Source organism: Panthera pardus, unplaced genomic scaffold, assembly GCF_024362965.1.
Source record: "Panthera pardus isolate Hobbes unplaced genomic scaffold, ASM2436296v1 HiC_scaffold_10, whole genome shotgun sequence".
NCBI lineage: Eukaryota > Metazoa > Chordata > Mammalia > Carnivora > Felidae > Panthera > Panthera pardus.
The window spans coordinates 81,970,219-81,984,083 of NW_026526655.1; the positions used below are offsets into that span (position 1 = coordinate 81,970,219).

Below are 13,865 nucleotides of genomic sequence, written 5' to 3' on the forward strand. Positions count from 1 at the left end.
ATCAGTATATCCAACACACCTTATAGAATATCTCTATATTGCATGACTTTGCAATTTTTCCCAGCTGTCATGTCTGTCTTTTTTTTAAGTTTTCAGTGTTTCATTTAAAGAATGAGATTTATAAAAAATCTGTTTAAAAATATACAAATATTTATAAACCTTTATCACAAGACAATGACTATGTGCACAATGAGTAGAGTAAGAACATATCAAATGCTGAAGGAGGCATATGGTATACAATCCTTTAAATGTTAATTCAGCTTTGTAACAAAACAGTCAACACCTTAAGCATTTCATTGCTTCGTAAAGCTTCCTATTTCTGTAAGTGGCAAAAAATGTGCTTTATTTGCATTTTGAAACCATCTTTTTAAACAAGCCAATAACAACTCTTATTTACTGGTAATTGCTATCTGTGGCCATTTTTTCCCGTCTGCTAACCAATAATGACATATTTAAATGTACAGATCACTGTTCTTTTAACCACAACCAGAGCACATTTTCAAAATACTCTAGCAAGGCATTATAGATGTAGGGTTTCCTTAGAGTTTACCATTATTAATATTTTTGTCTTGTTTTTTAAGAGAGAAACATCTACATTTAGGAGCCATTTGGGGACATTATTCTAAAAGTTCTTCATATAAGTATTCTTGAGGAATGACAATAAAGAAAGTATGGTTGCTCTTGAGGAATGACAATAAAGAAAATATTACAAACAAGAAGGTTGTGGACATCCCAAGCTTCTTAAGGGTAATATGTGGATCAAGCCCTATTTTTTATTTTCTCTAACTTTCAACAATGAGCAGGAAGGCTCTGTTAAATAAAGGGATAGAAATGGTGATATAAAACAACCACAAAAACAGCTCCCTGCCCTTTCCTGCAGGAACTCATTGTATAGGAAAAGTGATAAACACACAAATCTCCCTGTCTTTCTTTTTCCTCTTTCGATACACATTTATTGGGAGCTTATATGAATCAGAAATGTTAAAGCTCTGTTCACAGAGCTAGTGTAACTATAATGCAATATGCTAAGAGATTTGACGGATATACAACAAAGGGACAATTGGAAAACTAAAGGTGTGAGGGTAAACTAAGCAATGGTAACATTTGATCTGGGATTTGAAACTGGAAAAGGAGATAGAAACAAGGTCATTAGAAAAAAAGAGAAGGCGATAATGAAGTGCATGGAGGATAATAAAGTACATGGAGGTACATATCCTGAAAACAAAGAAACTGACCAAAAATATTGTATGCTGCTTTTCCACACACACCTCTCCTCCCACCATGGTTAAACCTATTGCCTTAGACAAGCAGCACAGAAATTTGAAATTAGCTTTCTAAACCATTAAAGGCAAGGATCACTTCTTATTTCTGAGACCTAACATGGTCTCTAACACACGGTTGACATTCCAAAAATGTTGGTTCAATGAATCTATTAAGAACATAAAACCGGCATTCAACGTCTAGAAATCAGAGCTTTTGATGCTGTGTGTGTGGCATGTGTGTATGGGAAGTAAGGGAGAGGATACCATCCATTTGTGGATAAAGTAAAAACTGATTTCAGTATTGGTCCAGAGCCAGGAGGTCAGGGACAGGAAAGGAGATGGTTGGAAGGTGACAAGTTACTTTAGACTCTCACGTGGTCCAGGGAGTTAAAATCACCTTACAGAGGAAGAGGCACATTCCAAAGTATTCTGAGTTAGTTCTTAAAGTCACTCAGAAATGCTTGGGGTCATCCAAAGAAGACCCTGAATTTTTATATCTGGAGTGAAATTGGAGATTGCTTATTTCTGAGCTGCTTAATCTGCTTAATAGGCACTCTCTGGCAAACCTACTTCACAGTTCTGCATAAAAACCATATGGTCTCTGGAAGCACATGGAAAAAAAATGTTTTCTTAAAGATGAATTTTTTTTTTTCCAGCCAAGATGTTTTGTACTTAAACTAATGAAAGGGACAGTTACTAAGTTCTTTTAAAAAGCAAACTATTCACTAAACAATAAACAGTTAAATAGCCAAATGGCATCTGGAGCCTGGAACAAGTTAGTAAGTTGGAGAAGTCCTTTAACTGAAAAAAAAAAAGATTATTTCACACCAGCCAGCAGCACCATGAACTGGCACAAATTCTTTTTCTCATTGTCTCTGTTGCTTTTAATGAAGTAGGAGATGAGACTGAAAAGTCACCCAAATAAACTTTCCTGGAGTGAGGTCACGTGCCTAGACACCCAATCAGAGATTGAGATAAACTGGGACAATCAGGAATTGACACTGTTAACCTTCCCAGTGGGGTAGATTTCCAGATGTAAACAGTACTCTTTGCATACACATATGATTTATGACGTGTGTGAGTGTATGTATATGTGTGTGTACACACAGAAGTAGCACCAGTAAAATTTTTAAAGGTTTTTAAAGGATATTTTCCTATTATTACTAGTTTCATTCTTGAGATGTTTTTTCTGCTTCATTTAAATTTTTTTTTTTGCTTTTTAGAACAAAGGCAATATCTACCGCTTTAGATTTATTTCTCCTGTCACCAATATTCTTTAAGGAAAGTCATTGTTTACATTATGCTAAACTCTTCTATGGTCGGCTCTTAAGTATTAATATTATTGTACATGTCTTCGTATCCACACAAGAGATGGCATAAAACTTATACCAAATGGACCAATAAAGGGCTTTTAAAATGTCATTATACCCATTTGATCTATATCCCCAATTTTGAATAAACACTACTTTATGCTAGAAAATTTTTTCAAAGTTAATATGCCCAAATACTGATTTTTATCTATAAAAATTTAAGAGCCTAAGAGATGATTCATATAAAAGATATGACTTCCCCATTTGACCTTTATAATTTGCTTTGACAAGTGTACTTTAAATGCAAACAAGGTCAATGGTAATCCTTAATAAAAATGAATGCTTGTAGAAACAAGAGGAAACATCATGCCCTAGTGAGTCTAATAAAATATAATTCACTTTTCAATCCTATGGAAATAGTAAAATTTTTTCCTCTATACTTAAAGGATTAATTTAAAAAATAAATAGATAACTTGTATGAAAAGTCTAGATCTTCCAACAAGACATTATTTTCCCAAGCCTTAGTAATTGCATTGTATATGTATTTATAAAAATATATCAATTTCTATCTTTGTGCTTTGGATCCTGATGTAAATTCCTAGCATTCTTTTAGCAGAAGTAGGCAGGAAGACCTAGGGACTGGTGGCTATTTGCTCTGTAAAAGGAAGGGAGGGAGGGGGACCCCAAACCAAAGCATTTAGAGAAGAATTGGGGGTAAGGGATCAATGGCAGTGTCTAATGAAATGCTCTCCGTCCTTAACAGGGCCAACCTGGTGGGGAGGAAGAAAAGAAGTGGAAGGGATGCTTGAATACTAGAATATGAAGTTTGAGTCATGACTGTATCAAGATCAGTCTTGTGGTGGTAATGGTGTCAGGCAAAAAAAAAAAAAGTGAATTTGTGTGTGTGTGTGTGTGTTACTGATCATTTGTTTCCTTAACACAGAATTACTCTTAAACTGTTGGAGTAAATGCAAAAATGCTTGAGATGTTTCAAGTAACAAAGTTTTGGTTTATTTTTAGAAATGCTTTTTATCACATGATAAAAATTTTTATTGTAAGGAAACCAATTTTGAGAAAAGAGGTTAAATCCCTTGCTTGGTGGGATTTCTGCTCTCTGAATATGAGTGTAGAGTAACACTTAAAATGTTTCAATATTCCATTCAGAAGTTTTATCTCCTTATTTTGTTTAATGAGCAGAGTAAACTGAGTTTCTAAGTTATAAATACAGTTAACTTTGTGTCCTTCCATTGTATACTACTTTATCTGCAGTGCTAAAACAGTGCTTAGCACATACTAGGTGCTCAATAAATATTTGTTGAGTTAATTACCTCATGAATATTCTAAGACAGTTTAGACCTATTTGGGGCTGCAAAACCAACTTAGTGTGCCCCAACCAGTATATTTTGATAAATGAAATAGAAAAACAAAAGAATACATTGTATATCTAGGGCACTATTTTGTGCAAACTGTTTCTGCTAATTTATATATATGAGTGCTAGGTCATGTTAGTAGGTGATAAAATCATTTCAGTGGGCCATGACTGTCTTAGAGAAAAAAAAAAAGAAAGAAATAGAATAAGACAGGATAAGATAGCATGGGATCAAAAAGATCAGAGTGCATCACATATAATTGTTTTATTTTTGGAAACTTTTGTTATAAATTAAAAACATATATCTAGTGGATTATAATGCAAGTTAATTTCTTACTGTAGGAAGGAAGAAGTACCAAAAGGCTGAAAACATTGCTTTGGAGTCAGGCCTCTGAGTTGCTCAACTTTGTGGGGAGTGGTTTGTGGAGCTGTGCTCTAGGAAGCATGTTTGTCAGAAGAGGTGTCCCTGTGGAGTTGTAGAGCACAGGAGCTCTGCCCTAGGTTATCTATGATAAATACTCTCCCTTGTACCTGTACCCATGGGTCTTGTACAGATATTTTGAAATTTCCTGGACTAGCTCTCACCGAGGAGTAGCTCAGCAACTCCTTCACACTTCTGTTGTTCCATTTTTAATCTGTAGAAAGGTGAGCTGTTACTTTGAATTTGCAAGTATAATTCTTACAAAATAACTTTTAGTCTACTCTTTGCTTGACTGGCATTAATGCTGTTTGATGTAAGTTCCTATAAAGGAAGAGCACTAAGATTTATCTAGTACTACATGCATGTGGAAATGAAATCTATTTTGATGATACCACAGGAATATTTTTAAGCATTATTTTTAATGAGTCAAATTTGTGTAGAGTGAACATCACTGCCTAGAATTGGGTACTTTTAGAAGCTGCATCAGTGTTTTCAGACCACTTGATTTTAGTAAATAATAGCTTAGGCATGTCCTAGAGAACTGAAGGATTTCTAGTGACTTCATAAGTGAGTTTAGTGTATTGCAATGGAATAAAATTCTCCCAATTTGCACACTGGGACAATTTATTTCTTGAAAGGTACAAAATAGATCATTGAATCAGCAAACATATCACACCACTCTGAGTTCTGTCTTCACCTTTGATTATACAGACTCAATGTCTAAAGTCAAACATATTTTAAGTCCTTCTTTTGTACACAAGGAAACATTAAGCCTCGAATATGTAAACAAACAAGTGGTGTAACCCTGATACTAGGAAACCTTCTTAAACAGCAAGACATTGTTGTAAAAATATCTTACAGCAAAGAAGAAATGGCTCATTTTGCAAAAACTTAACTGAAAGAACAGACATAGATTTTTATCACACAATCAAGAATTTAATAGAGTTTTGGTATTGGCTAAAAAACAAAGCAGAAGGCAACTTTTAACCTGGAAGCCTTGTGCATCAGAGGAGGGATAAATTCTAGGCATTTAATGTTTGGTTGCAAATACTGTCAATAGCAACTATTAGTAATTCATTCACAACCTTAAAGGAGCCTTTGCCCTTCTTCACTCTACATTAGTCTCTGTAAGACCAGAAGATTATTTCCACACAAACGTCACGTATCCTGAGAGGGCTAATAACTTACATAGTACAATCCATCCGTGAACATTTTTATCCCATATTCTCTTTGCACCTGTAACTTCAAAGGTAGGGAATGACAGTTTCCCTTTATTTTCTTTACTGGCATGTTCTGAGAATAAATAAATACATAGAACATAACACCAAGCTCATTGCTTTGCAGTCTTTTACCTAAAGTGTTCTTTTGTGGTCTCTATTTCATTTTCTTATACCTACCATATCAATGGCTGTACTGAGTTTCAATCACATGCTTTTTGTGCTGAAAGAAAAAACACTTTCTTTTCCAGAGTTTTTAAAAAATATATATAAATATCCGTGAACATATATTTATTCATAGGTTTATTTATATTCTTGTTAGTCAGTGTATCTCTTTAAGAGTTAAGGCAAATAAATGAATTATTTTCTCTTCTGGTACAAACTCATACTCTTCCTCTTCAGAGGATTCTATTTTCCTGTGTTTAGAAGAGTTGATTAAATGTTTTTTACTAGAAAAAAAAAGAGAATATAAAAGGGGTTTTGAAGTGAAAAAGTTGTATTTAATGACTATCACATTGGAGAAGGTAAGGTTGTTATTAAGTTGGTTAGCAGAGTAGTCCCAATCTTTTTGCTTCTTCGAAATTGTGAAAAACCACAGGGCTACGGAAGGGATAAGCTGTCCCAGGGACACTGACAGGACTTGGTCCTCTGCAGAGGCCAGGGTTACTGGCGTGTGTGATCTTGTTCTATGGCCACAGCGGTCAGAAAACTGAGGAGGCACAGGCCTGATAACATTTGCCAGTCAAGGGCACCTGATTTGGGATTCCTCCCTGAACCAAAACCCCACAGGACATGTGCTGGAACCATTTAAATGCTGAAACTTGGCTCTCTTCATAAATGGAAAGTTGCTTTAAATGGACACTACTGATGGATTTCAGAACATACCTGCATTCAACAGTTTGAGTATTTGAACTGAGAATCAGGAACTTTGGGGTTTGGTTTGCCAGACCCAGCCAGGCTTGGCTTTACAACTTGAGGAATGTCAGCAAGGATCCTACTGGTCATTTTCTAAATCTGTTACATGGAGATACTAAGCTTTACTTGTAATTTGAAATCCAGAAAGTGAATAGAAACCTGTAAACTTTACGATGCAAAGTGTTCAGAGAGCTTTAATGGAAAGGCAATTTCAAAACAGCTAATAGAATTAATAAAACCTTGCATAGTCTTAAATTTTAGAAATATTTTCTAAACATTTTATATCTTTTACCTGATTTTTTTTTTATCTCAGCCTCCAATTCCCATATTTGAGATGTGATACATTTTTAAATGTTTCCCATGGAATCCACATGTAGGCCTAAAAAAATCAGTATCCGGGTTGTTTATAATAGAAAAACTCTCTTTAAAATAAGTTTCTGACAATAAATAACCAATCAAATTAAGTGTTCTCAGAGCGAGTGATTTCTCCTCTTAAAGTCTTACTGTAACATTTTTGAGTTGCTTAGGAGAGTGGAAAAGGCACTGGATTAAGCAGGTTACTTGAGTTCTGTCCGGGCTCCGTTACCAGAGAGAAGAGTAGCACTATGTTACCTGTGGGTTTCTTTCACCTTCACTGTGTTGTCATGCTCGGAAGGGCAGAGCTAGCATCTGCATAGGTGCCTCCTTCAAAGGTCTACTGACACATCGCCCAGTAGGAAACCCATTCTTATCTGATTGAATGAGGTGATACAAATTCATTAAAATGAAGGTCAACAAATGTGACTCACAAATGAGGGGCAGTTCTCTTGACAGTTTGGACATTTCATCTGTGTTGACACAACATCCTAGCATCAGAGTACGGAGAGAAGGCAAAAATCACTGACCTTTGTCTAAAAGTGCATCAAAAGTTTACAAATGTGGCTTGTAACATGCACTGATGTGTTTTAATGTATTACCTGTTGGGTATTTTTAAAAATTTTGAAAGTGAAACATTCAAAGTTTTTTTGAGTACTGAAGTTTTTAGATGAAGAACTTACACAGCTGGGAAGAAAATGGATTTTACGATCAGATGAACCTGAGTTCAAATTTTAATTCAGTTATGCACGAGTTTGGTCTATTATTTAAATTCTCTGAAGTTCAGTTACTCATGTGTAAAATGGGGGCAATAATACCTTATACTTTAGAGAACTACACAGATTAGAAAGAACATAGGTAAATCACTTGGCACGTCATAAGTACTCGATAGCTATGATAGCTTTAAGCAACATTTTAAGAGTAAAATGTATTTTTCTTCCAATGTCTTATTGGTATGCTAGGGCTATGTAGCAGAGATTATAGGGATAGCTGTGACTGCCACCTGCTAGCTCACTCTGCATGCCCAGCCTTGCTACTTATTTCATGGATGAATAAATGTCAGTGCAAATAAATATTTAGGCTAAGCAATTATAACGACAGTGCATTCAGTTGACACAGTTTACTGTGCATCAAAAAGAAACATGGAATTAGAGACGTTTTCAATATTCAGCTCATCAAAAGAGTTACAGTAATTAGTAAATCTACCCATTTTCACAACCAGCTGCACATCAGATCTATGTACTTTAATTAGTATTTAATTTTATTAGGTTTAATATTTTAAAACTTCTTACTGACCTAGATTTTTTATCAAAGTATATGCTTTCTGTTAGCTTACACATGATTGGTCAAATCCATATCATTACTAGACATTTATTCTTGTACAATTTAGCTATTTATATGCTAACACTTTTCTTAGATTAATAAATTTTAAACCTGTGTTTGACACTCCCAGCACTGGCAATCCAGATCTGATGCTTTACAGAGGTTCATGGAACAAGAAAATACATGTCCGAGACTGTATAAAATAAGTCTAAACTGAACATTCAGAAGAAACAAAAATATAAATAAATGTTGGTCTTTTCCATTACGGATGAATTGAAATACATCATTAATAAAATATATACACTTTGCAATATTAACTCAGACCTGAAACAAAGTAAGTTGAGGTAAGGGGTATCAAAACGTAAAGATATATAATACAATGAGACTAATAATGTCTCATCTAAATGATTGAAGGCATGCTTAATAAATATGGTATATTTTAAAATAGTTACTGATTTCATGTCACTTTCATCTGCTAAAAGCATAAGGTTAAATTTTCACTTTTGTGGAATTATTTAAAAAGGTATATGAGTCATTGAAAAGTTGGAAGCCCCTTTGGAACAAGTATCCTGTTAAACACATAAAAAATAGTTTCATGAGATTCTTTAGACTAAGAATATCTAGAAGGCACTAATCACTTCAATTATCTTCTCCACCTTATATTCTTTTTAACACAAGAGGTCAATGAACAGTTCATTAAATACTGACACCAAAACATAAAACAGCACAAGTTGTGGAGGATGGCAGGTGTAAAGAAGTGATGCCAGGAAGGAAAACACTCAATGTTACTACCAGCAACAGAGACATGTAGGTTCTAATGCTTTTCCAGCATGACGGTATAATACAGTCTATACATATCCAAACAATGTCTTGTTATTAAAAGCCTCAGCAGTTTTCTCATTTCCAGTAGCAATCTGGTTTTCAAAGCCCGTTGTATTCATATCTGAACAATATGTCTCTACAATTATCTTTTGTTTCCTCCCTGTCATTTCCTACAAATCTCTCAAACCATTAGTGTTGGGTTTTGGGTATTCTTTCTGAAATACTTCCATGGTGAAATTTCCTGATGTCTCCATGAATTTACCTCTTTAGTGCTTCTTTACTGATTTTTATAACAATTTCTGATGACCCTATTGCACAAAACACAGTTCTTTCTAATGTGTCTACTTTTAAATAAATTGGTCTCCTTCATTATAGTGGATGAAGAGATATAATAAATTTGGGTTCAAAACCTTAATGTCAATGGTAAAAATAATGGCTAAATTCTACAAGAAAACTGTAAAATAATTTCAAGATCAAAAATTCTGGAAATCAGGTTTTCAAGCCTTTTTTATTAGAAAACTTAAATTATTATCTTTTTTTTTAAAAGGGAGTAGCCAATATCCATTTTTGAATTTTCTCAACAAATAATAATAAAGGATAGCAAACTAGGATAAGAAAACACATTAGAAGGCAGCTTTCTACTTCATACAACTTCTAGTTACCTTTCCTATCCATTTACCTATTTCTGGTCAGCAGCAAGAACAAAAATTCTGTTTATTTTTGCCTTTTTGGGTTTTCCAAGATGAGCATCATTTACCTGAATACAAACAAAAGCTAGGGGAAACGGCTTTTCTATTGGCATAGACCGAGTACATGTCTCATGAACCAGGAAACCCTGCCTTCTATGGCTTCTTTTGTAGTTTAGAGTCCAATGGTTATACAACCAACCGAAAGTCAAACAAAATTCAAAATGACAGATTGACAACAAGTAACGGAAACACATGGAATCCCCTTGGTTATTTTTTCTATTAGACAAATCCCTAGCATTCTGTAAATAAAATTATAAATACTAAAGAAATGATGACAATTTCACAATGGGGAAAGGATCATTTCTTATCATAATAAATATTTTGGTACAAATTTTAAAAAACGTAGAAAAGTTTAGTACCTTGGGGTACTTTTTTCTAATAAAACCATACCTGCTTCAGAACTTGTTTGATTATAGCTGCTAACAATGCTGTTTGGTATCACTGGAGTGGAGGACGTTGAAATTCTTGACTGAGGTGGATTGGGATGTAATGAATTTCCTAAAGCCATGCCCGACTGACTGAGCATCCCACAGTTCCCGCTAGCCTGAATCTGATTTATTAAACCTGCAAGATGGTGGTTTGGGACTGGGCTGTTACTGTGAACAAAGTTAGTGTTTGCATTGTGGCAGTGCACGGCTTCCCCTCTCAAAGGTATGTTCTGTGTCAGTGAATTCTGAAGAGCACTGGAGTTCATATTGGGATCTGTAAAATGCAGCTGGTTAGCAGAGCAAGGCAAAGCAGTATTTGAGCCCCCACAACCCGGGGTACTATTGCTACTCAAGTGAGAGCTTTGACAACTCATAGACTGTAGTAACTGAGACATTGAACTGATGGGAAATGAACCCTGACCCTGCTTTCTTAGCAAGTCGGGTCCAGGTTTAGGAACTGCAGAACTATCCATTTGAGACTGTCTGAGCAAACTCAACACTGTGGTAGGTGGCTGTTTTCTTTTCCGCAATGAGTCTTTTTGCTGAGACATCAGCTTATCTCTTAGTGCTGCTCGACCACTTTGCCCTTCCCCTGTTGGGAGAAGCATGTTGGCAGTAGGAGTGAACATGGTGTTTAAAGTGCTATGTCCTTCAGTGTTGCCACTGCCAGCAACAGCTCCAGAATTGCTACTGCTGCTACAGTTGTTACCAGCAAGTTTGTTTTGATTTGCTAGCTGTGCTTTGGCTGCTGCTGAGAGTAAACTACTTGCTGGAAAGGAGGCAGCATTGTGCTGGTTCAAGATCTGATTTAAAGGCATTCCCAGCAAACCAGGCTGACTCTTTATGGAACCACTTCCGGCAGATGCAGTCGGAAAAGCTGCACTGCTTGGGGAATTTAGTACATTACTCATTCCAGCAATTAATGGGTTAGGGATATCCTTGTACTGATGGTGTCCATCGGACTTGGTAGAAGGGCTTGATGGCATTGATGGCCTTGGGGACCCTATTGTTGACCTTGGTGACCTGGGTGGAACCTTAATACCACTACAAGTGGCCTGGGGTCCTAGAGGTGGCATCATGAAATTTCCGTGATCTGATGATGTGGAAGATGAGCGTGATCTTTGGGGCGATGCCTCAATCCTTCCAATTCCAGTCCCCATCATGTGCACTGGGGATGTCACTGGAGAAGGGGACAGGGAGGTTGAAGCTGAATGCTGAACTCTTTGTATATGACTCCCATGATTCATATGACCAGGTTTTACGGTTGGCAAAGGGAGATTACTTGGCAAAGGAACAACAGCAGGAGGCATGCTTACATTCATCACAGGTACCTGAGAGTGGACATTTGAATGGAAACTAGTTGGATTAATGATAACAGGGTTCTGATTCACCGGTTTACTGGGAATAGGGTCAAGAATGCCAAGTGGATCTTTCTCGGATGTTAATGGCTTTTTCTGAAGAGCACAAGAAGGTGGAGGAGGGGGAGGTGGGCCTTGGGGTGGTTTGTGGTGGAACATTGCTCGTGGTATTTCCATATTAGTTGAAAAATTACACATTGGTTTTTTCATTACTGGACTCTTTGTAGTCAAGGTTGGGGAAAGAGGTATATTAGTCCTTCCAGCCATTGCACAGGATGACTGTACGGGAGAACCGTGTAGCATTACTGAAGGTGGAGAAAGAGGAGTCCTATTTAGATGAATAGGACTAGAATTGGGAGCTCCATGAAAACCAGGATTATTTCTTGGGAAAACATCAGGGCTTCCAAGTGGGTCAGTCCTTGGAGAGATTGAGCCATCTCCATATATCTGGGAACCTGACGATGCTGGGCTGGGGAGGCCTCCATGGCTGCCACGGAATGGAGATTTCTGTCCGTGTTCACTGCTGCCCAGTCTCTGCCGGGGGTAGATGGGGTGGAGTTCTTGTTGCTGGCTTCCAGGCAGTTCTTGTACATATAGCCTTCCCATGGCATTGGATGATCCAATCATTAACTTGAAAGGATTCTTACATTCAGGCATTACAGAATTTGTAATTCCTTCATGCGACTTATTTCTTACAGATCTTGGAGTTGCTGCCCGAGAAGGTACTACTGGAGTTGCATCTGGTGTGAAAGAGAGAGAGAGAAAAAAAGAATTCTGTTAGTAGTCTCAATTCTTTTGTGTTGGCATGGGGGGAGTGAAGGAAAGGAGGAAATGAGGAAGGGAGGGCATCTGGAAATAGAAATTTTCAAAAAGAAGCTGTGACCCTATGCAATTAAAAAAAAGTTCTGTACTCTAAAATAAACTTTGATGGAAAAAAAAATGCACATTATTCTCCCTTAGTTGACCAAAAGTTCTCAATAACTGCTCATTATGCTTGTTTACTTCTTATCTGTTGAGAAAGGATGGGGATCTGAATCAGTACATACTGACATTAGCCATCCTAATAATATTTATAATGTGAAGACTCAAGATTGACAGCCCATACAGAAATGGCAATGTTACTATCTTGTTGGATTTGAATTTTTTAAGAACAGGGTTACATCAGAAAATTAAAATCTGCATAGTATAATTTCTTATAATTTAAATGCATGGCCATTTTCACCAGAAAGTGTGTTACCCTATAAATCTTTCTGTTTCCTTACTGAAACTTCCTCAGGACAGCTACAAAAACTCTTCCTTATCTCACCATTTTTACTGTGAGAGCAAAAGAGTCTTAATTTTTGTGAATTAAGTGGATGGGATTTTGAATCTTTTAAAATGGGAGTGATAACAATAGTGAGGGCAGTGATACTGCAATCACGCTTAACTTCATCAAGTCTGTAACACTATCCAACACTGCAATTTCTTTGCCCTTGATCAGCCGTTATTGTAAAAACAGCCTTAGTCAACCAACTTAGGCAAAAGATTGCAATTCTTTTATTAGGCTGGAATTCCTATGCAAAATTTACTCAGAATGCTAAAATCTTCAGTACTGGTTTCCAATCGAGTATTCTCTTTTTGCAGAAAGCATCGCTCCCTCTCTGGCTTTTTGGAATCCCTTCAGTTTCTTTGGAGATCAGACAGAATATAGGCAACAAAAGCAAGCTGGCTCATCACACAGAATTTTCATTTTATCATGTCCGAAGTCTAAGTTTAAGTTTTTTTAGCCCCTAAGGATGTTTAACTATTTATAAAGTTGTGCCTTTTAAAACAGAGATGGCAAATACAATCAGTTTCGTATGCCAATTCCCATCAACTGGTGGTGGCTGCTTAGAGAGCTATGTAGAAAGATGTCGAACTCCAGCTGGGCTCTGTGAGAAAATGCCAATGAGTCTTACAGGCACGGGATATGAAAGTGGTCCCATGTATACCATAAACTGGCCACCCCAATTCCGAGACTTGCAATACATTAGCAAGTATACTTGGATCCACTTGTAGTTAGAGGTATCTTTACTTAAATGGATAACTGTAGACTTAAGATAAATACCCTTTTCCTATCTGCTAGATCATATATAGGTCAAATTATATCATAACAATTTCTAAGACTATGGTTATCAATCTGGGGTAAAGCGAAGACTAGGCAGGGTATATTAAAGAAATAAGAGAATGCAGTGAACATATAGTTTTCTTGGAAAAGTGGGCTTTCTATTTCTAGTATGGTAGAGATTATTTGATACGGTGGTTTCTGCATATAATATATGAAAAGTTGAGAACTAATGATATAAGAGAATTGCAGCC

General features: G+C 36.4%; 1 protein-coding gene across 6 annotated transcripts in view; it reads right to left on the reverse strand.

Moving 5' to 3' along the window:
- Window positions 1–13,865, reverse strand: part of MBD5 (methyl-CpG binding domain protein 5) — a 445,631-nt gene that overhangs the window by 34,965 nt on the left and 396,801 nt on the right. For all 6 annotated transcript variants that reach the window (XM_053908981.1, XM_053908982.1, XM_053908975.1 and 3 more), the window contains one exon: window positions 10,133–12,268. In XM_053908981.1, the coding sequence (XP_053764956.1) occupies window positions 10,133–12,268 (2,136 nt within the window). The remainder of the gene's footprint in view (window positions 1–10,132; window positions 12,269–13,865) is intronic.